The sequence below is a fragment of the Eutrigla gurnardus genome (assembly GCF_963514095.1).
Source record: "Eutrigla gurnardus genome assembly, chromosome: 5".
Taxonomy (NCBI): Eukaryota; Metazoa; Chordata; class Actinopteri; order Perciformes; family Triglidae; genus Eutrigla; species Eutrigla gurnardus.
The window spans coordinates 26,970,347-26,992,675 of record NC_139919.1 but is presented as its reverse complement, the minus strand read 5'-3'; the positions used below and the strand labels follow the sequence as shown (position 1 = coordinate 26,992,675).

At 43.4% G+C, this 22,329-nt stretch overlaps 1 protein-coding gene across 3 annotated transcripts; it reads right to left on the bottom strand.

Moving 5' to 3' along the window:
- Positions 1-110: 110 nt before the first annotated feature.
- Positions 111-21,174, bottom strand: cyfip2 (cytoplasmic FMR1 interacting protein 2). 3 transcript variants are annotated; one of them, XM_084009159.1, is made up of 30 exons: positions 21,014-21,174; positions 14,432-14,581; positions 14,260-14,349; positions 13,482-13,559; positions 12,921-13,022; positions 12,627-12,808; positions 12,442-12,538; positions 10,400-10,528; positions 10,213-10,317; positions 10,049-10,137; positions 9,721-9,958; positions 9,435-9,587; positions 8,883-9,022; positions 8,650-8,797; positions 8,238-8,391; positions 7,969-8,125; positions 7,795-7,891; positions 7,635-7,711; positions 7,441-7,549; positions 7,233-7,352; positions 6,949-7,148; positions 6,782-6,869; positions 6,544-6,687; positions 6,338-6,428; positions 5,291-5,421; positions 3,781-3,853; positions 3,503-3,597; positions 3,114-3,376; positions 2,123-2,270; positions 111-2,030 (listed from the first exon to the last, which is right to left on the bottom strand). In XM_084009159.1, exons 2-30 carry the CDS (start codon positions 14,546-14,548, stop codon positions 1,863-1,865), a joined length of 3,783 nt encoding a protein of 1,260 aa, XP_083865285.1. In that variant the 5' UTR covers positions 14,549-14,581; positions 21,014-21,174; the 3' UTR covers positions 111-1,862. The 3 variants fall into 3 exon arrangements, with proteins under 3 accessions (XP_083865285.1, XP_083865286.1, XP_083865287.1); XM_084009160.1 differs by having other exon boundaries at positions 3,114-3,352; XM_084009161.1 differs by lacking the exons at positions 111-2,030; positions 2,123-2,270; positions 3,114-3,376; positions 3,503-3,597; positions 3,781-3,853 and adding an exon at positions 4,863-4,927.
- Between the last annotated feature and the right edge of the window lie 1,155 nt (positions 21,175-22,329).

Genomic DNA, 22,329 nt, shown 5'->3' with positions numbered 1-22,329 from the left:
AAAAACGTGTGCCTGTCAGTTGGTCAACAAATACTGTATACCCACTTATTAAGTTATCAGAAGCACACTGAAGTAGAACCCAATTGAAAAAACAGTATCGTAAACACAACTTCATCTTTTCAGTTAAACATTTTTTATTTCATGGAAATACAACATAATTTCAAATCCTTTGCAGGACCATTGTTGTACATTTTATATTCTTTTTCTCCACTTTTTTTTACTTCAAAACATGGTCACTTGTACAACAATATCATAAACAAAGCCTCATGTCACAAATGGAGCCATTGATGACAATAAATTACACTTGCCATGCTAAGGTTTTGAGATGATACATTGGTACCTTCCATTTTTACTAGATTAACCTTTAAATGAACAATACATCAGAGTTGAATAAATATGATAAAAAGACACTGGAGTTACAAAAGAAAGTTTGTTGATTCAAAACAGAGCAGAAAAAAAGACCACAGGGCAGTTTGAGGAGGGTTACTTCTTAATAATTCATGTTTTCCTTCATATGAAAAAAAAATTACAGACAAATTTTGCATATTTTGATAACACTGCTAAATCTAAAGGAAAGTCCAACAATAGTAAATACTGCCTATATTTAAGAAACTGCCCTTTAATTATAACTGACATTTTAGCTATGTTTCTTTTCCTTTATGTGAAGTCACAAGTCTGCGAGACCAACATCATCCATTCACACTCAGAACGGGTTAATCACATACAGCACTGTCTTTATACAGCCTAGAGGTATTTTCTAATCTTGGTCTTTTTTTCTTTTCTCTTTTTTTTTTTACTCTTGAAAGAGCCAACACAAGATGAAGTTGTGTATTTCTCCAAATTGTTAATATCACTGTATTCATGTACAGAATATAAAAAATCTTTCCAACAGACAAAAGAGAGAAAGAAACAAAAAAAAAAAACATGAGGTTTCCAGCCAGTAGTATAGAGGCAAGTATACCACAGATGTGTAAATTAAAATATTAATAATTAAAAACAAAAACAATTACAACACTCGACACTTCACTTAGTTCAACAGTGAAATTTACAGTGGAACTGGTGGAGAATAAAAATGTGTCAGGAATCCAGATTTTGTGGGTGAGTGGGGGGGTAAATAAAAGCAAATCGAGTACGCAATGTACCTTCGTTCCTATGAAAGCAAGCAGGCGAAGACGTGTATTTGAACGCATCATGATAGAAATCGCTTACATTACAAGGGCAGACCAGATTATTATACAAACGATGGATGCGTCACGATCAACAGGTTTGGGTCATAATAGAGGACACGTAGCGTGATGCTAGCACAGGTGTACTGGCGGTTAGTAGCACTGAAGAGCACCATAAAATATATTTATACAACTCAGAAAATGTGTTATTTTGTTGCATTATTTGTTTTAAACTTTATTTAAACATTGTTAGATTTACTTTTTGTCTCCGCTTTTGATTGCAAATTCTGAAAGGCATTTAAGAGTCCCAGCGGACTTCGATCACGTGGATACTCGTTTGGCATTTGTGTCGGTGGTTCGATCCACAGCTGTGCAGCGGAAGGAATAAGAGAAGGCATGCATGAGTCCGAGTGAGAGCCACACACATAGAAAGAAAAACAAAAAAGAAAACGGTGTGAATATACACTCCTGCCTCTGGCCTGGTCCACTTCTAAGGGGTTGGTGCTTCAAGAATTCAAAGGCAGCCACATTTTTAGAGAGAGGAACAGCTTGATAGGATCTGTCTTTGGATTCTTAAAGCTGGTGTGGAGCCATCGTGGTAATCTGCACCTCTACGAGACCAGGGAGAGGCAGAAATTAGTACCGGGAGCTATGCGTGTTCTGAGTGTGTGTGCACGGATGTGTGAAGGGTCTATCTCAACAGGTGGTAGCCAGGGATTGGTGTATAGGAGGCTGGAAACAGCGAACGTGCTCCACCGTGGAACTGTCCGTCTCCACCGCCTTCATGTACTTGTTGAGGATGGCAAAGATCTCATTGTTGAGGATCTGGTACTTCCTAATGCGGTCTGCCATCTTCTTCAGGGGCTGTCGAGGTTAAACGAACATAAAAAAAAAGGATTAAGTCGAACAGCATGATGTTTCGTGGGAGTAAATGTAACGGATAGAAGCATACCCACCACATTTTTGATGATCTCGTCCTTGCCGTCCTGCCTTTGGACTTTGAGCAAGTGGTAGCAGAAGTCAAAGAGGTCAAAACGACGCTGCTGCCCCAACAGCACGATGATGGCACAGCCGGCCCAGTTCAGCCCGTCCCCGAAGCACTGCCTGGAAGGGCGAGGCACGTACAAACGCATGAGCTGTGTTTTACATTAAAGTCAGGCGCCAGTCACACATTTGAGAAATGTCAGCAAAATAAAAAATGCAATTCAGTGCACACTTCCATCAACTTAAAATAGAGTGCAGAGGATGTGATAGGATTACATAATTAATGCTGCAACAGTATCACATCTCTTCTGAAGTGGACCCTGTGGTGTCGTTATCGGCTGATGAAGGTGACAGAGGAGGGGGACGAGCGTAAAAATGGTCCCCGTGTGGACCTGAACCGAGGTGTGGCCACGGATACCTGCCAGAACGCCACTCTTCTTATTATGGTATCTATTTTTTTGCTCCTACTGAAGCAGAGCCGTGTCGTAAGTGGCAGCGTGATGAATGCTTCGCTACGGCAGAAGGAGCCGAAGGAACTGCCCTGAAAATGTTTTCCCTGAAGGTTTATGACATCTTCTCTTTCTACACAAAAAAAAAAGAACTACAACAGTAAATGCTGTAGGCAACGGGACAGGATTTGTAGTCAGAGGAGAACTGACCAATCACATTCAAGCAGGCTTTGGTTGAATTCAGAACCCGTCGGCTATCATCAGTTGATGATAAAGCTTTTCATTGGTTTAACATCAGCTTGTAAAACTGCTACTTTTTGGTAATGGGACCGTAAAAACAAAGATCAGCACTTTGGAAAGGAGGGCTGGCCCCGGATTTCTGCTCTTTACTCCTCCGGGCTTCGTCAGACTTACAGTCAGTGGGTTCAAAGATGTGGTTGATAGCTGAAAAAGAAAAAAAATACTGTATACAAGCACCCTCCTGCTGTTCACAAGCCAGCCGGGTGCCACTTACTCGGCCGTGAACTCGTGCGTGCCCACGGGGATGCAGTAGACAAACTGCATCGCGCTCCACAGGCGGTGGAACTCCATACACTCGTCGACGTGCATCACGCCGTTGGTGGGCGGAGGGCCGCGCCAAACCCCGTCCTGCAGGAAGCTGCGGATGCGCGTCAGGATGACCTCGAACATGGAAAGGCCGCAGCACAGGCGCTCTTTGGTCAGCAGGTCCCCCTCGCGGGCGATGGCGATTTGCTGGTCGAAAGAACAGCCGTAAAACTTGATTATTAATGTTAGTATTGAAACATTGTGGGACTGTGGTGAGTATTTCTCCTATAAAAGTAGGAGAAATACATTTGTCTTCATCTGCCTGCCGTCTGGAAGACAGAGTGATGTTGAACTCACCTGTGGGGTTCCCAACCTCTCAATTAGAGGCACAAGATGGAGAGGTGCGTACTTTGCTTCCAGCCTTTTCATCCTCACCTCCAGTCGCTCTCCCTCTATACAACACACACACACACACACACACACACACACACACACACACAAGAAGGGACATGAACACATTGTACAAAAATGACATAAATCCATGAGCAACGGAGTGGACGCCGTAGGACGAGTAATTTGATCTTTTTTTTTTACCCCTATGCCTTGCGTTTAGTGCATCCAACCCTTTTGAATACCTTTGATGTAGACTCTGGGCAGAATATTCTGGAAGGGCGCAGCATGAAGCAGATCACACACTTCCTCCTGGGACTAAGATTCAAGCAGAAGAAATGGGGATTTTAATTCAAAGCACAGCCACCTTTCCTTATGGACCCCCTTACAGAGCATGCAGGTAGCCATGACGTCGCTTTTGAAAAGACCCCACCACCCCCCGATGCTCACAGCTGAAATCCTTAAACTGAGTCTCAAAATGTGACTAAAGCATATTTAAACGTTATAAGAACAGCTGCTATGAGCTCCATGCTGCAGGAGTGCTCTGAGGCATTACTCGACACTATCTCCTTCTGCAGAGAAGGAGATAAGATGACTAGGTGTGTTAATCAGGATGTTAATCAAGCCGTGATGGCGGGCCAATATAGACAGGATTTTTCTAATCAGGCGAGAGGTCACGTGCTCTTTCTGGGCAAAATGTCAGTGTGTTAGTGGTATTCTCATTCGTCTAGGCGGTTGTCAAGGTGATTGTTAGTTAATTAACACAGCGAGCTATGAATCAAACTAAATGCAACATCTTGAAACTACAAAGGGGATGAATAAAAAAAAAAAAAGAGTCATGCGATGATGCAACACACACACTTGCAGGCAGTCCAAACCAACGTCACAAACCCAGATTAGTGCAGTCAGACAGAAATGGTAAAAAGAGTGACAGGTGAGTAGTGTAATGTAGACGGGCATCACAAGCACCCAGAACCAGGAGAACACAAGCTTGTACCAACAACCAAGCAGAAATATCACCTCTTCCACGGAAGAGAAGGACATGTAGATTCTATAAAACTGAAGCCAAATGTGCTTTTTACTTATTAAATAGTCTTTATTTTACTTAAATAGTATTAAATAGTCTTGATCAAATGTCTGCCTTTTAATACAAAGACTTCCTTTCATTTAAAAATGACGTTTTCACTTAATTCTTGGTAAAAAATATTATCATTCCCTTTGCTTCCGTGGCTGATTGGAGGTAAAACCGTGTGTGCCAAACTGACACGACAGAAGAAGAAGAAGAAGAAGTAACAGAAACACAGCAACTCAAAACCAACAAGAGATAAAAGAGAGAAAAAAAAGACATTCCGTCTCCGTGCTATTTTAAGAGAAAACCTAAATCCTTACCACCTGTGGTAGTCGCCAGCGTGTAATGAAAAATAGAGTTGTATTTCAGAAGCAGAACATCACAGATCAAACACACTCTGGGGGGCCTGACAGTTTATGTCCCGTCTTACTTCAATTAGGGTGTGAATCAACACCGTTAACGGGGCAGAAACCACCAGGCGACCAGGTTATCGGTCACCCACACAAAAACAAACGCCCCGCAGAGGGGATTAACGGTGGAAAAGGTTGCGAAGGCGGTAGAATAAGGAGGTGACAACTAATGTCACAACATGTCAAAACGACAAACGCAGGAATGGGAAACAGGAGTCAGGGGTGTAATACAGTAAAATATAGTACGAAGGGGGAAAACTAAAGAAGACGTCTTACCAGAGCTTGCTCGATGAGCAGGCAGAAGAGGATGGCATTTCCCACTTCCCTTAAACTCTGGAAGACATCCGTCTTCAGCTCAGCATACTCAATGATATCCTTGAGCTGATGGTGGAAGAACTCCAAGATACCTGGAATGGCAGAAATGCACGAGCCATGATCATAAATAATAAATATATATTAGTGAACCACCGCTTTATTCCTAGCATCAAATGTACAGCCAAGCAGTAAGCGGACGCTAATTCCTCATCATGTCATTGATAATCTATCGCTACCGGGAGGACTCAGGAAGGTGTCAGCGGGTCTGCCCTGACCCACATTGGGTTCAAGCATCAGCACAGGACGGGAGGATCATTAACAGTAAGATCACAGGCAGTAAGCCAGGTGCGGGACTCAGTGTACAGAACATCAGTAATCTACAGATTACTAAACCTTATATCCCATCTGACCAGCCTCTAATCTGCACAAACAGTGCGCCAGCCAAAATGCACAGAGGGAAGTCACCGAGTACACCGAGGCGCCAATGTAAGGAGGCGGAAAAGTGGAGCAACTTTTGCACTTCAAGTGGGACGCTTATTACATGCCCCGATCTAAAACTTTAAAGCATCTCTGTTGATAAACGGAACATTTATAACTCTTTGTGTAGATGATTTATTCATGTTATATTATATCTAACTTGATTTCCATTGTAGCAGAGTTGCTATTTCCCCCCGACTGCGTTCTCAAATCGGCTCATCTCCTCACTGATTCATCACGTTTGATTCTTGTTGATGTAGCGGTTTATATGTTGTCAGCGTTTTCTTCTGCCGGCTGGAAATGTTTCACCGCCGCTCTGAGTAATCTCTTATTCCAGCAATGTTTCCAAGTCCTGACGGAGGTAGCATGTGCACAAAACACACGGAGGACTGAGCTGACTCAAGCGGGTTCTGATACATTTGCGAATGCATTTCTGTTTTCAACATATCATCTACTCCTCTATGCATCTAAATGTCATAAGTATGTTGTACATCCTGCAGATGTAAACCCCGTTTATGAGCGTGAGCTCACCTGGAGAGCCGTACTCGTGGCGTGGTAGGCGGCAGATCTTGGGCATGACTTCTATCAGTGTTTTTACGTACTGCAGGATGGTGCCCTGTAACTGCACGGGCACAAGGGAGACAAAGGAAAGAGAAAAAAAAAACACTGTGACACTCCTGGACACTGAGGAATATAACAGTTTTTTTAGTGTTGTCATGGAAAATGCAGATTAATACCAGGCTCTTGACAATCTTAAGCAGCTCCTCCATCACTACAGCGATGCCTTGGTAACCAAGGAGACGACAGATGGTCTTGAAGTGGGGCGGGCCGACAAAGTTTCTGTAAGAGCTGTATATGTGGGAGTAGGCAATGTTCAGAGGCTGAGGAGGAGAGGAGGAGGAAACAAGAGTTAGCATAGAAGGGAGACGGGTTTAAAGAAAAATCTTTACTGTGAAATCAATATCAGCACCGTACCTTGGACCCATACAGGTAGTAAGGCTGCACGTTGGCTGGCTTGTCTCTTTGAGGCTCCTGGGTGAAGGGAATGGCTGTACGTACAAAGCTGAAGAGAAAACCACGTTTAAAACCCCAAAGAGGAAAAACCTCAAAACGTCTCAGTAAACACACGCGACAAAGCTGACCGGTTAGTGGATCCGTTGTAGCAGTAGTTGGGCAGGAAATCGAAGTTGAGCTCCCAGAAGACGTGGAGCGTGATCCGTCCGTACGGCGCGGAGACGTTGTGGTTGGCCTCGCGGAACATGGCGTCGAAGCTGTCCAGGGTCATGTGCTTGCACAGGAGCCGGTGGGTTAGTCTGTTGATCTCTAGGAGCCACTCCAGCTCCTGTCGAACGAGGGGTAACGGATTTGCGTGAGAACGCGAAAAGGTTGTTGAGGATAGGAAGAGGGAAGCTCAGAGTCATCTTACCACTATGGAAGTGAGGTCCTCGCTCTCAAAGCGGCTGATGGCGTGGTCCAGGGACTTGTACATGGCTGCCGAGATCCTCTGGGTGATCAGGCGGTTCAGGTCGATAGAGCGACCTAGCAGCTGCAAGGCACAGGACGAACGTTTTAAAGGAATACGGTAAAACACCACCCAAGAATACATTCCTAGATGGTTCCCAGGATTCCAGTACCTGTACGTGTCTCTGTTTGAGCAGCGTCTCGTAGCGGTTTGACGGAGGGTACGGGATGATCACGCCATAGTTTTTACACTCCGCTCTGAAGCGCTTGTCTAGGAGGACGCTGTGAAAAACACGTAGCATGTGATTGAGTGGATGACATTTGCATTTCCAAACGTTTAGAGAGGAAGTCACGTCTCCTACTGTACCTTCCAGCCATCGCTTTGTAGTAGGCAAATATCTGATCCGCTAACTTGTAGACGAACTGGTCGAAGCAGAGGTTTACCTGAACACGAGATAAGAACCACTGTGAGGCTGCTGTTTTTAAAATGAAACACTGAGATGGAGATCGCTGCTGTGACGCCGTACCTCAGCCTCGATTTCATCGTAAAGGAACTGCTTCTTGAACTTGGTGAGAGCGTAGTAGCCGCTGTCGTTATACAGGTCTAGAGGGTACAGCACGTATCTAGAGGAGGGAGAGAAGGGGTGTTAGAGTATGTGTTATATAATACGCAAGTTTGTCACTGCAGAGTTTTGTCTTACTCCATCATGGAGGGCTCTTTGGTCTCCAGGATGTGGTCCGTGAGGATCCAGGGCATGGACATCTCAATGGGGAACTGGATCCTGCGACCCATGGTCAGCTCCAGGAAGAACTCCCTGAACCACAGCTGGGACAGATCACAGCACTGCTGCAGGGCCTCTGCTCAGTGGAAGGAGACAGGCAGGGAGAGGAAGGCAACTTTAAATGTCCACATTTCTATTTGGAAGCGCATCAGGTTATTTAATGACGAGAGCTGAGAGTTTCCACTCACCGCTGAAGTTGAGCAGGTGTGTGAAGAAGAAGGAATGTTTGTGGAAGTCTTCTATGGCCACCACGATGGGTCCGTCCAGGCTGCTGCGGAGAGTCTTCTTAGACCCGCTCTTGTCTGCTATCAATGACTCCAGCATGGTGCGCACCATGTACAGCTGCGGCAGGAAGACCAGGGTCAAACGATCACGGCACATCAATGAAATCAATCATGAGCAATCATTTGCCACCACATTAATAACCATGACACAGCATTTCCAGTTGATTCAAGAGAAATACTTGCACTGTTTTGGGAGGAAATTCTTTTTAACCTTCAGAATACAAGCCTGAGTAAGTGAGGAGATGTGTGAACTGGTCTACTGTGATCCCAGTAGACCGGTTCAGACAGGAATGTTTTCAATGTTTTCATGTCTCACCTGTGTGCTGGAGGGTCCTACAGCCCTGCGGGGCACTTTGATGTCAAATCCACCTTTCGGGTCCTTCTCCCCCCTCAGGCAGGGGTCATTTGGGGGTTCCCTCGCCCCATCCCAGTCGCAGACAGTCTTTCGAATGGCCTGAAGGACACTACAGACGAAGAAAAGAGGATTAAAGGACCGCTTTAGATTAAGTTTAAGGTACATTTGATCAGATCCTCATTGTGAGCACCTACCTAATGAGGACGTTCTTCTTCTTGCGTACAGCCTGCCGCAGAGGCTCTCGGAGGGTCATCTGGGCGAAGTCCTGCAGCGCTGCATAGATGGTGTTCCTGATGGCCTGGTTAAACACCGACTCCATTCGGCCCATCAGCACCTACACGGTTCATTACACATCTTGGTCATAAGCACTACTGAACAGCAACTCGGTAATAAAAAGGAATGATGTGACATTTTGGGAAATACACCTATTTACCTTCTTGCTCTTGAAGCCCAATACTACTGATATCTGTCCATAAAGATGCCCTCCACACATGTTTTAGGACATAAACCTTGTTAAACTTGCACATACATACCTACAGTATATTAAATCAACTTCTTCTCATTGAAAAATCTAAGAATAGGAAGGAACACCCTGTTTCCTGTCATGCTATGCTATCCTATTTATTGACAGATTGACGCGTAGCTTCTCATGACTAAATAAGCTGCATATACTGTATGTGAAAATGACATTTGAGCGGCTGTTGGAACACCAATAAAAGAGCCTGTCGGGGTCACCAGTGTCGTACCTGTAGCCCTTTGATCATGGCGATGACCTCCACCAGGGCGAATTTCTCCTCACTGGTGTAGTTGTATCTGGTGGCTCGCTCGTACTCCTCCGCCGTGCCCGGACAGTCCTTGTTACAGAATTTATCCGTGGGATGGACCAGCTTCCACGAGTACTGAAAGAGACGAGGAGCGCTATAAATAGACGGCAAGAACTGCAAAACGTTTCACACCTAAACAAAAAAATCAAGCACCATTGACTAGGCAAGCGTGCGCCGCACAATCAATCAATCCCTGGCTTTTACTCACAACTTCCATGACGTGCGTGCTCCACTTGGACAGCAGCTGCAGACCCCGGAGCGCGAGGTCGAACAGCTCTCGGTACTCCTCGTCGGACTTCTGGCTGTCCAGGCCCGAGCCCGTCACCACCTCGCTGTTGCTGTAGCGCGCCAGCTCCGAGATGAAGCGGATGTGGTCCTCCCTGATCTGCACCATCTGCTCGCACAGGTTGTACTGCGGCGAGATGCTGCTCTGGGTGCACGTCCACCTGGGTGTAAAGAATGGAGAAGGTTCAGGCGGGGCGGGAGCTGGTTTTGTGGTGGAGAGTATATAACTAGGTATCTAGATGTCCTCTTACTTGGACTTGTTTTCTTCGTAGTGGGCACTTGTCTCGATGTAACGCGACAACTCTATCTGCATGTCTCCAAACAGCGGCACCACTTGAAGCTGAAAGACAGAAAATGTCTCACGCTTGTTTCATGCACGCAACTCCGGATAAAAGAGACGCTGAAAAAAACTTACTTTGAAGAATTTGTCGATCTTGCTGAGGTTGATTCTCTTTTTGGCATCGAGTTTATAGATATTACTCACGTTCCCATCCATCAGGTACAGACCGAAGCCCATCACCTGACACACAAAAGGAGATTTAGCCAGCTAAAAGTCACATTATTGCCAGTTATATGTTGGCAGCAGGAAAAGATGAGTGCACCTTAAGCAGCATGTGTTTCTCACTGGGCGTCAAATACATCTTGTTCTCATAATAGTCGACGCAGATGTTGACAATGTCGGCCAAAAGCTCCTCGTAGCCAGGGATCACCTCCAACTGTTGGTGCAGGCACTACACGGAGACATGGAACAACAGGTCACCTTCACATGAACTCCATTTACAGTCAGCGAGTGGCAGACGAAGCCTCATGAAGCTTTCTTTTCTATCTGTGTACTGAAAAAAAAGATTTGAAGCGTCGGGGATTCAAACGGGCTTACAGCCACACCACCCTGAACACTCCCGATCTCGTCTGATCTCGGAAGCTAAGCGGGGTCGGGCCTGGTCAGTACTTGGCGTCCTGTCTACAGCCCCCCCCCCCACCCACCCTGCGCGACCCTGAATAAGGATAAGCGGTAGACAATGGATGGATGGATGGGATTCATACGCAGCGAACACAGCGACATCTGGTGGCTTGCGAAACTAATTGCAGCCCTTAAAGATGGTGCCGAAGCACTTTGACTCTTTTTTTGTGTGACATTTTTAATGGCTTTTGTGTTCAATAAATTATTATTACATCTGAAATAGTTTTGTTCAGAAGGGCTGAATTAAACGGAGATGATATTGTGTAAAAATGTTACAGTAAAAATCCTAAATATAAAATATTTTTTGTGTAGTTTAGGCCCGGTATGACTGTGTGTTTTGACTCCATGGTTGATATTCTTGTAATATGATCGGAGAATGATATTCATGAAATTGGCTTATTCGTTTCATTACATGAGCCTATTACTTGGTATCAGATGGAAATGTTTTCGTACACATGATTAAGTTTTTCTAGTGTACACCGCCATATTTCTCATTATTCTCATCCCTTCTTATCCCACTAAAAGTGCCGATCACAACGTTTAGCTGTGAAACTGAATGATGGTTTTCTGAAGCAGCGGTGACGCGGTGTTCCTCGTTTTGACACGAGCGCCGAAACGGCGAGCGTGGAACCAGCTTCAGGGCCGTGGTATCAATCGCCCCATCTCTAATTTACAGACGAAAGGCAGAAAGGACTCATTCTACCGTGACATTGCCAACGCTGCATTAAAACTTCTAATTCCATTCAGGAAGATTAACTTTAAACACAATCAGAAAAATAAAGAAAAAAGAGAAATTACAAAATGTTTCATTCTGGGCTTTGAATGGGCGTTTTATTCATTAAAACTGCAGAATTTATAATGGAGCATGTAATCTTTTAATTCAGCTAAAAATGATGTTCAGCATTGAACTAAGGTTTGAACTGAGTCTAAACCGGGGCTCAGACGACAGGAGCTTTAACAGCCAGGAGAACGTTCACAGATGCTCTTCCCTCTAATCTCAAACGAAATAAAAAAATAATGGTGCATCAAGCACGACAGGATATTATTAAGATTATCGAGCCAGAGGGAGCAACGCACCACCTTACGGGATCTCATGGGGACATGAACGGAAAGGATGATGCTTTGCAATGAGAAAAATCAAGTCTACTCTTCAGCGAGAACAGGAAAGGACCGACATAATGATCCAGATTTTAAATCCTAAATATGTAACATTTTTTAAAATTTAATCAAGGAGTCTGACAGCAGTTCAGGAGGGTTAAGACTGGATCCATAAACCCCTCACATTACCAGATAATCTGGGCCCTAATCAATGTCCCTAGACCTTAGCCAAGTTAGTCAAATTGTCTAATTTCTTCTAATTTCTGTCTAATTCCTTCTTTCTTTTCCATCATTATCCGACTGTAAACGGGGAAATGTGTGAGTTAAATACTGGTTGTTTCTCAGGTCAGATATTAATGTTTGGGTTAAAAGCTTCATTCAGACTGTCACATCCCATTAAAAGAGAACAAATGTGAGTCCGTCATCTGCTCAGCGAGTCTGGAGTATGAAGTCAGAAGGCTTCTGTAGTTCTGTATTATTACAGACTAAACATGTGTAGCCACATTTCCATCAAAAAGGTGATTTTTCTTTTTACAAAGATAACCTGAAAAAGCAGCAAAGATACTCCAAAGTGCGCACACCAACCTGGGTGATCCTGTTGTGGTTGGCTAAAAACATCGAGAGGTTCTGGGACTCCTGGATAGACTGAGGGTCGGCCATCTTCCTCAAGAATTGAGCCGCCCTGGAGGAAGAGGAGAAGAACATTAACTCGGCTCTCCACAACAAATCCTACATCAGGATTTACGATTCCTTCATTTGTGGCTCGCTACCTTTTATAGGCGGAGTGATCGTTCTTGACGCTGCACTTCATGTTCTTCAGTTCGTCCAGCACGGCGAACATGTTAATAAATTTGCCCAGAGTGAGCAGGTAGGCCTCAGACACAAAGTCCTTCCTCCTCTCAGCGTGACACAGACGCTTCACTTCGCTACAGAAGCGTTCTATAGCTTTCCGCTGTAAAGACAAAGACATCAGGCTATATGAACACAATAAACACAACGCCAAACCCTCTGAAATGAAAATGAATGAGGATTCACATTCAGGTAATCAGGCAGCTGAATCTTACCTGGAAATACATGAACTTCATGAGCTTGGTCACCTCAGGTTCCAACACCTCCACCGTTTTCTCATAGATCTCCACTCTGTTGGGCTGCTCGTTGCATTTCACCTGGCAAACACAAGAGGGTGCCATCACACAGCCTGATTCTGCAGCAGCAGCACCGTGCATTGAGTTCAGCTTTGCAGGTAAATGTGATTCAAAAACTCCCTCTCGTTACATGTTTCTCTCACCGCCAAGTTTTCCCCGTTTTCATGTATGTATAAGCTGCAATTGTCCAATTTGAGGGAATCATATTATGCGCAATATTGCAGTGACCCAGGTAACCACGGGTTATCTTTAGTGCAAGAAAAACTGACAGCTGAGTTATTCGGAGGTCAAATGACATCATGTCTGTTAAGGAAACAGCCACAGTTTGTTGTTGTTCAGTGAGCTCTGCCATACAGAGTTACACGATTCCATGAGGTCTGTCTGTGTTTTCGGGGCACCAAGGGATGAGGAACTTGCAGGTTGAACAAAAAAAGAGATTAGGTTTCTTATAAAGAAGAAGTATGTGTGTTTGTGTGTTACCTGGGGAATGGCTCTGGAGCAGCTTCTCCAAGTGTATAGCATCACGGCATACTCGTGTCCTTCCTCCAGCATTTCATTCTGCACAAATAATACAACAAAATACAACAAAAGTTCAATTAATTTGTAATGAGTTACAGCAAATATAACGGGCAAAAAGCCTAGAGTGTATTCCTTAATTTCCCTCCCTAAGGCACTTGACAGCACAAAATATTCCCATTGTCTCAGACAAGTCACATACACCAGGATGAATGGGGCTTGATAAATATTTTAGTGGTGGAACATTTCTTCCATTGAGAAGAAGGTGAGGAGGATGTCTCAATCACTGTGGCTGCAGAGTGGAGTGTCCTCAAATAGACCGGCGTCGGCTTCAATAGGACTTCCTGATTAAATAAGGTTAAATAAAGCACTATTTCCCCTCTTTGCAAGTCAAATCACACTCTCCACTCATTCACCATCGGGGGAAAGAGGTTTAGTGGTCCATTGCCTGCCTGATTCACCAATGTGAGAGGGAAGTGTGTGTCAATGAGTGTGTGTGAGTGTGTGTGAGTGTGTGTGTGTGCCCTGCCACACAGGCCCAGCCAAATCCTAACAAAAGAGCCAAATGATAATCAATTCACAATAAACAAGGCTCTCTTTAAGGAAGCGAGGCTGCTTCCCACAGTCGGCTTTGTGTTCACTGAAAAGGGAACAAGTATTCAAGATAAACAAAACTTGATCCAGCCAATCAAATGCAAAAAAAATAAAAAAAAATAAGATATGTATATATATGATTTCTCACCATGCTGGAGTGGACTGTGGCCTGCTCTATATAACGGGCGATGCCGGTCACAAAAGCATTCCTGTCTTCAAAGTTGGTGTCGAAGTTAGCCTGCAGAAGGAGGGACACGTTAACAACACGCCTGAACAAACCGGGGACGAGGGCGGGCGACGGCGTGCACGAGTGTGTGTACCTGGTACATGATGGAGGAGGGAGGGGGTTCGATGCATGGCTGCTGGTCCGGGAGGGGCAGCTCCTCCAGCAGGTCCACGTTGGACAGGGCATCCTCCAGGGTCACGTGGGTCGTCATGGTAACAAGGCGTCACTCACACAACACCCCGGTCTAAAAGAGAGGCAGAGAAAAGAGCAAAGATACAAGATGAAGCTCCACTACGGAGAGTCCGAAGATGCAAAATGGGGCCTGAAAATGCAACATGGGGTACCCGGGTTATTCTCTAGCTACTATGGGATGCGTGAAAAAATAGATTTGATAAAATACACACTATAATTTGGTTAAATAAGTACAAATCAGTACAGGTGAATACTAAGGGTACCAACTAAGAAAACATGAAAACGCTCAAGTTGAAACATTGCACTGGCTGAATGGATGAAACAGATATCTGTCAAAGTAGTTAGCTACATCGTTAGCTTAAAGTTATTTGAAATTTAATGAAATAGTTAGCTAAATCATTAGCTAAATCGTTAGTGAAAATGAATGAAAAAGTAAAAGCTACATGGTTAGCTAAAAGTAAGGAAAATGACGGAGGAAACCGATAACTAAAAGTCATGGCTATCTGTTTAAATCATTAGCTACATCGTTAGCTTAGTTATTGGACATTTAATAAAATAGTTAGCTAAATCTTTGGCTAAATTGTTAGCTAAAAGTAAGGAAAATAAACTAAACAGTTAGCTACATCGTTAGCTTAGTTATTGGAAATGTAATAAAATAGTTTAATCTTAAGCTAAATTGTTAGCTAAAAGTAAGGAAAATTACGGAGGAAACCGATAACTAAAAGTCATGGCTATCTGTTAAAATCATTAGCTACATCGTTAGCTTAGTTATTGGACTTAACATAGTTAGCTAAATCTTTAGCTAAATTGTTAGCTAAAAGTAAGGAAATTAAACTAAACAGTTAGCTACATCGTTAGCTAAAAGTAGGGAAAAGGAACGAAAGTTGGTTGAAATAGACATGTAGACAAGGAAAAAATAATGTTGGTGAAATTAATAAGGAAAGTGTCATATCATTATTCAAACATATGCTGCAGTGCAAGGCTTTTCACTCAAATATACGGCCAACAATCTCTTCATGCGTCTAGACGCCACTTCCTCTTATGAAAGCCTGTTGGGCTATGCGGTGCAGCATGCGCGTGTGTTCACCCTGCACCTGTATCCTCTCCCATTTCACTGAATACCTCAATATCAGGCCTAGAGGCCCCTCACGGTTTCCTTTTTACTTTTATGCTCGACATATTTCAAGCCTGTAATTCTTGGAGAGTCTGGCAGAGAATGACACAAAAATATGATGTCCTGCAAAGGCAGCGGGCCCATTTGCAAATATGCTTTTACCATAAGTTTCTCTATGCTTTTATTATTTAAATTAACATGATTTATAGTATGTGACACAGAATATACATGGCTTAAAAATCCACAGCCTCTGCAACGATCGTCCTCCATCCTTTGAATAAATGACAAGAGCCCCTTAGAAACAGTGCAGCCATCACAGTGCCCTCTTCCTCCTCTTCCTCATTATAAAAACACCAGCCCTGCCAAAGCAGTGTGTAGAAGCAGTGCGTATGCGCCCACCCGTATATCATGTGCCCCTCAGAAATGTGTGTTTTACGTCTGACCTGGCAGACAGGGCTGACAGGGCCGATAATCAGCTTAATATTCACAGCCAGGGAGAGTCTAACGAGAGCCGAGAGGGCCAGGGGCCAAACGGCAAAGTGAAAAGAGGCAAACGTGGCCGTCTCTCTGCCGTAGGTAGACAAAGGAAGCAATGACAGGAAGCTGTATGCTTGCATCAAGGTGTAACATTGGAAATGGATGCAGTTATTTCCTATTTCAATACGGATAAAGTTGGGTTATGGGATCTTATAATAAAAAAAAGTATTCTATTTTGTCCTGGAAGTCAGACAGACCAGATGGACGAACCCAGGGCCGGGCCAAAATCTTGTGAGGTAAAGATTTAAATATCACGACACAAGCTTTCTGGTAATTCAATAAACAAATAGTCAAAATTAAATAACCACAAAGCCAATTTTTCTTTACATATAAATCAAACACATTTCCTTATTTCATAAAGAAGTTTTGTGCCGCGTGATCACATTTTCTGAGCGCAACTTCTTGTTATTACCGATTATTTAGACGATACGCTGCAATCATGTGTATTTCAATATCTTCACGTGATCTCAGTGAAAAGACGATAAATGATCATATCAAATTATCGCCCAGGCCTCGGCGAAGCTCAAAATGCATACAGTAGACGCCCACTGCATTCTGCATCCACTGAGACACACTGCTGTTGATGATAAATGATGAGAAAAAGGAGGCGGGTGGAGTTTCCTACCACAGTCAACACATTGAGGTTGTATTTGCACGGGACGAACCGCTGAGACCTCAACTGAGACAGATGGCTGAGTCCTTAAACTTCTAATGACACTTGAGATATTGTAAGATTCTCTGATTCTTTGTTATTCTATCTTCTGCTCTGCCATTATTGGTGTAATTAGTATTGTCAAATTCTTTCCCTATTTTCATTGTTATCTGCAGATTTGAAATGACATTGGTGCACACTGATGATGAGTTTTACATTTTTAAAAAAGACCCGCTTCCTGTTTTCTTTGCACCTGACCTTACAACCTGGATTCACACACACTCTCTGATTCTTTGAAGACTCAACCGGTTATTTTTAACCGTTCGGCTTATAGAAAATGAAACATTCAGCTCGCTACAAGGGATTCTGTCAGGCAGACACACATGCTCAGTGCTGCTGAACTCCCATCTGTGCTCGAGAATACGGATGGAGGAGGGGGCTGAAGCCTGGGCTAGCTGAATAAACTTTCCCACCCTGTACCCGACACTGTTCAACAGTTGGTGTGTCTGTGTGTTTGTGTGTCTTCACAAAGCAAAAGGGCCCCTTCATTCCCTCTTCTGGACACTTGGTAACCGAGCTGCAGGGCTTCACACCGGAACGACTACACTGGACAACTTTTATCAGGGAGCTCCATGCAGTGGTGCTGGAACATCAATGATATGCAAAGCAAAGCTCCCCCTGGCCAATCTGGCATCACAACTAAAGCTTCTATACATGGAGGAGCTTGGGTCAGAGCTCATGACGGTAGCCGCGGGACGAATTTGAGGAGTTCACGTCACGCTCATTCCGGCCAAAATAAATTACGATTCATGATGTTATCACCGTGATCGTCAAAATGTGCTTTGAACTCTTGAAATGGCACTAAAACCTGCTTGTATCACAAATGTTTTAAAGACAAATCTCTTATTGTTTGAGTGTGAACATCCTTTTGTGTGAAAAACAATCACATAATGTTAAATAATATGATCCGAGGTGTCAAAAGTACTGACTTTCTATACTAATGAGTAGAAATACAAGATATAAGTACTGATTCAACCCCTTTACTCAATTAAGAGGGTAAAAGTACAGGCTCTGAAATGTACCATGAAGTAAAAAGTATCCCTATGAATTTCTATATTTCTACTGGCTATATTTCTAAGGCTACCTGAATGTCACATCATATTAATAAGAAAAGTAATAATCTACAATTCCCCTCAAATGCATCAAAACTAAAGCAACGAGCCCGTTTTGAAAATGTGAGGAGTAGAAAGTACAGATATTTGTTTTAAAATATAAATCCTGAAGTAAAGTACAGATACCCAACGTGGCATCATGACTTTTCCTAAATATACACGCCACTTCCTGTGGGGTGTTATCTGTACGCAATTCAAGCTATCCGCGTGTGCGTTCTGAGCAAAACGACCCATCACATCCGCGTGTTTGTCAGCGCCCTCTAGCGAAATGACCCATCACATCCGCGTGTATGTAAACGCCCTTTAGGGTTAGGGTTAGGGTTCGGCGTTGATAAACACGCAAAAAGGCGATTGTGCGTATATAACACGCCATAATGGCATACGAGTTGGCGTGTCATACATACGCCACTTCATGAGACCAGTCTGAGATACCGGAAAATGCTACTTAAGTACAGTAATTAAATATTTTTGCTCTTACTTCCCACCTCTGCAAATCATAAGGTCTTCCTGCATAAATAATATTTTTTTTTAAATGTGCTTGTCTACCATGATAGAGAACTGGACCGCTTTTTCACGTCGCTCACGGCGACACATGCATTTATCCCGATAATGGAAACATGACGCGACAGCACCGAACCACGCTCAAAATCTCGGCCAAAAAAGAAGATGAATGGAAAAGTACTGGCAGCAGGAGAAAAGCAGGACGAGTGTGTGCTGTTAGTCTGTGTGTGTGTGTGTGTGTGTGTGTGTGTAGTCATACATGTTGCCTGAGAGGAAGACAGACTGAAAAGTGTGTCAACTTCGGGGTCACACCACTCCGAGGGATCCCCCGCCCCCCCAGGCTGACTTTGTAATGTATATATTCCTCCTCACAATGAAGACGAGATGGTAGAAGAGCGTTTTAAACACATTCACAGTCACATGTGCGTCCCAGCAGCATCTGTGTCATCATCATCATGAGCAGGAAGCTGGCTGGCTTCAAGTCATTTCAGAGTCGCACTACTGCTGTTGTCTCATGATCCCTGTGATGTCACGCTGTCCTTTTTAAGACAACAATGAGGGTCACATGATCAGGGGGGGAACCACACATAACCCTGGCTCACATGACCAAGCTTGACAGGTAGAGAGGATTGTAAACAAAAACCCTAAACTAACATCGCCGCCCTTTGATTTGGCAGCTTGAGAGTGACGTGCGGATGTTTTCCGTTCACCAGAGTTCACCTCGACTTCTCCTTTCCTTTGACCAAGATCACAACGTGTCATGACAAATCAAATTCACAGAAAGCCACATTGTGGGTATTATTACAAGAGCTGAAACTATAGTGGCTGTTTTCATTGTCAAATACTTCTCTATATAATATATATTAATCTTCAACTATTTCATCTGCTAAATTTATTGGTTTTAAATCGCACTGTCACCGTTTTTATTACATTTTAATGTCTTTGCTATTAATGTCTGCCTCTGTAGAGCACTTTGAACCGCCTTGTATACAGTATGAATAGTGCCATACAAACAGACTCATCTGGCTTTGTCCAACCAACAGTCCAAAACCCAAAGACGTCCCATTGACAATGATAGAAAAGACAGAAAGGAGGAAAATCCTCACAGCGATTATCACATTATCGTGATAATCGCGGATATCGTCACGAGTGAATTAATGAAGCTGTCTAGCTTACTATCATGGTAGATAAGTACAATTTTTAAAATGTATTTATCCTTAAATGTATGTAGGGACACCTTATAATTTATGATTATGTCATTTAAGATTGCTTGATTGTTCTTCACCCAATGAAAATATTTCTTCACAAAATAAGTGTCAGCATCTTTAAGCACCATTTTTAAGAGTTTTTTGATATTGTGATGATTATCGACATAATGGTGTCATAATTAATGGCATTAAATTGTCCGATTGTACCCTGTAACTAGTGAATATCTGGCATGAGGATCATCCATTGCTATTGAGCGACTAGTCAATGAATCAATTCATCTTTAAACATCACATTATCACTAATATCAGTAGGGTGATAAAACCACAAGACTAGTCTGTCTGTAAGGGAATAGGGGGGCCTGGTTGTAAAGCACATGGGAGGGAAAGTGTGGGATTTGGGGCTATATAATTAGAATTGACCTGACTATATGACTTGATTTACCCCCCAATTTACTATGGATGAGTGTGAGCAGCAGCAGCAGCAGAAATCATTACATCACTGCTCGTCGGTGAGGGGGCTGGCATACAGATGTCTTACTACTCGGTGAGTCTGCAACACGTTCACGTCTCCTCCAAGTGATGAACAGACCCGAACACGGATCCGATGGAGGAGACGTTTGTTGCGCGCGTGACGCGTGAAACGGAAGTAGGTGTGAACCTGTCATGTGTGTGTGCATCAGTAACGAGGCCATGATGGCTCTTTAATGAATTTTACGTGTTGTGCCCTGCTGGCCAGTGGGTCATGGGGGGCGATACAGGAGGAGGAGGAGGAGGAGAGAACCCCCCCTCAAAAAAAAATGATGAAAGAGACGATGTGAAATTAGATCCGGCGGAAGCATCAAATTCTGCTTCTTATCGCGGGCGGATCTTCTCCGTTCCGTTATCGCTCCGCTCCTTTCTCCCCTCCATCTTTCGCCCGGTGCACTTGCTACAACACGGGAGGAAGCCTCCCTCTCTGCCTGCTCCACCCCACCCATCTCCGTGCGAGAGCTACGATGCCGATGGAAGCTAACGGGGGATCCCATTCATGTGTCCGCGGACGTTCAAACCGCCTCACGGCGAAGAGGGAGGAGGAGGAGGAGGGAGGGAGAACGGGGGGGCGAATTCTCAACCTTATCGTGTTATTTATACACGGAAAAGTGATAGTGGTGCACGATAAGGGGAGGGAGAGAGGAAGAAGGGAAAAAAAACCCTCCAGCCATCATCACTACCCAGCTCACATCAACCAGCCCCCCCTCCCCACCTCCCCCTGTTCATCTTCGGCGCTGCGGCTCCATCCGCCGCTACATTTGCCACATACCTGTAAATTGCATGTCCGTCCGGCGATATCCAAAAGACGGGCGGACGGTTCCCGGTCGGTGTGCGACGGTTCTCTATGTATTTTCTTCTTCCTTTTCCCCTCGGTCTCTCGTTCTCTCCTCCACTCGTCTTCTGTGCCGATTGATGCTCTAGTTTCGCCCCGTTCCTCCCCAGTGCTAATCCACCCCACACAAAGAGCAGAAAATGGCTGCAAGTGCATTTTCTTAAAGGGACAGTAGCCGGAGTAACGGTTGATGGGGAGACGTGTTGATTCTAGTCATTGGAGATTTACTTCTTTCTTTTTTAATTTTTAATTTTGCATAAGATTTCTTTTATTTGGGTCGCCGGGTATATTTGCAGATTTTTTTTTGTCTATTTTATTTAACATTTATACCTGCAGTACACATTTGAGCCACACGGGAGAGCCTTAATTTTTTTTTTTTTAAATTCTCTGATAATTCAATTTCAATTAAATTAAAGCTTTATTCGTCATATCCATGTTGACACTGTCACAACGCAATGATATGTTGTGGACAAGAAGAACCAATCAACTCACTGTTCTTACATTAGTAAAATCAATAGTGTGCAATAAAGAAAAAGTATAACAATTTAGGAAAAAATGTAAACTTTGTTTGAGAAATATACTTTATTATATATTCCTGGAATATACTGGCGTGTATCTGGGTGCTCATGCAGTGGTAGTTTTGTGTGTTTTATATGATTTTTTGAAGATATGGAGAATGTCATTGTGATTAAAACAAATAATATAATGATGAAATTGGAAAATATCCACACATATCACACATGTGACTTTTTGGAGCACAAATATTGAGAACACACTTGAATAGCAGGGAAGAGGATTATACTGTGCACTGGTTTGATTTGTGAAAATATAGAGAATAGCGTTTGAATTAAAACAAAAAAATATATAATGATGATGGAAATAATTAATTAGTCATCTCAGACCGCTGGTGGCGAGATGTGATTGGAGCCATATAATTAATCCTGCAGTTTAATTTGTGTTTAGCTGGTGCTTAAATTAGTTTTAGGGGAAAAGAAAATAATATGATCATTCAAAATGTGTGAAATAAAATGCAAAATTATCTGAATATTCCCCCCAAGAGTGTGAATAAAGCATTTTCTGTCTGTTTATATTATTCACAAACTACCTATATATTTAATTATTATCATTATTATCATTATTAAGATGAAGAAATGCTGAGCATACAGTTGAATAGCAGGGAAGGTAGTTATATTGTGCAGTTCTGTTATTGTAGTGCTGATGATGAAATGATGAGGAACCAAACACGTAGAACA

What these genes read in the sequence shown, in the direction of transcription:
- cyfip2 (XM_084009159.1), bottom strand. Translation starts at nt 14,548, where the DNA reads ATGACGACCCACGTGACCCTGGAGGATGCCCTGTCCAACGTGGACCTG. An exon ending in CCATGATCAAAGGGCTACAG is followed by an intron (nt 9,023 to 9,434) that starts GTACGACACTGG and finishes TGAACCGTGTAG; the next exon opens with GTGCTGATGGGCCGAATGGA. An exon ending in TGCTCATCGAGCAAGCTCTG is followed by an intron (nt 3,854 to 5,290) that starts GTAAGACGTCTT and finishes CTTGAATCTTAG; the next exon opens with TCCCAGGAGGAAGTGTGTGA.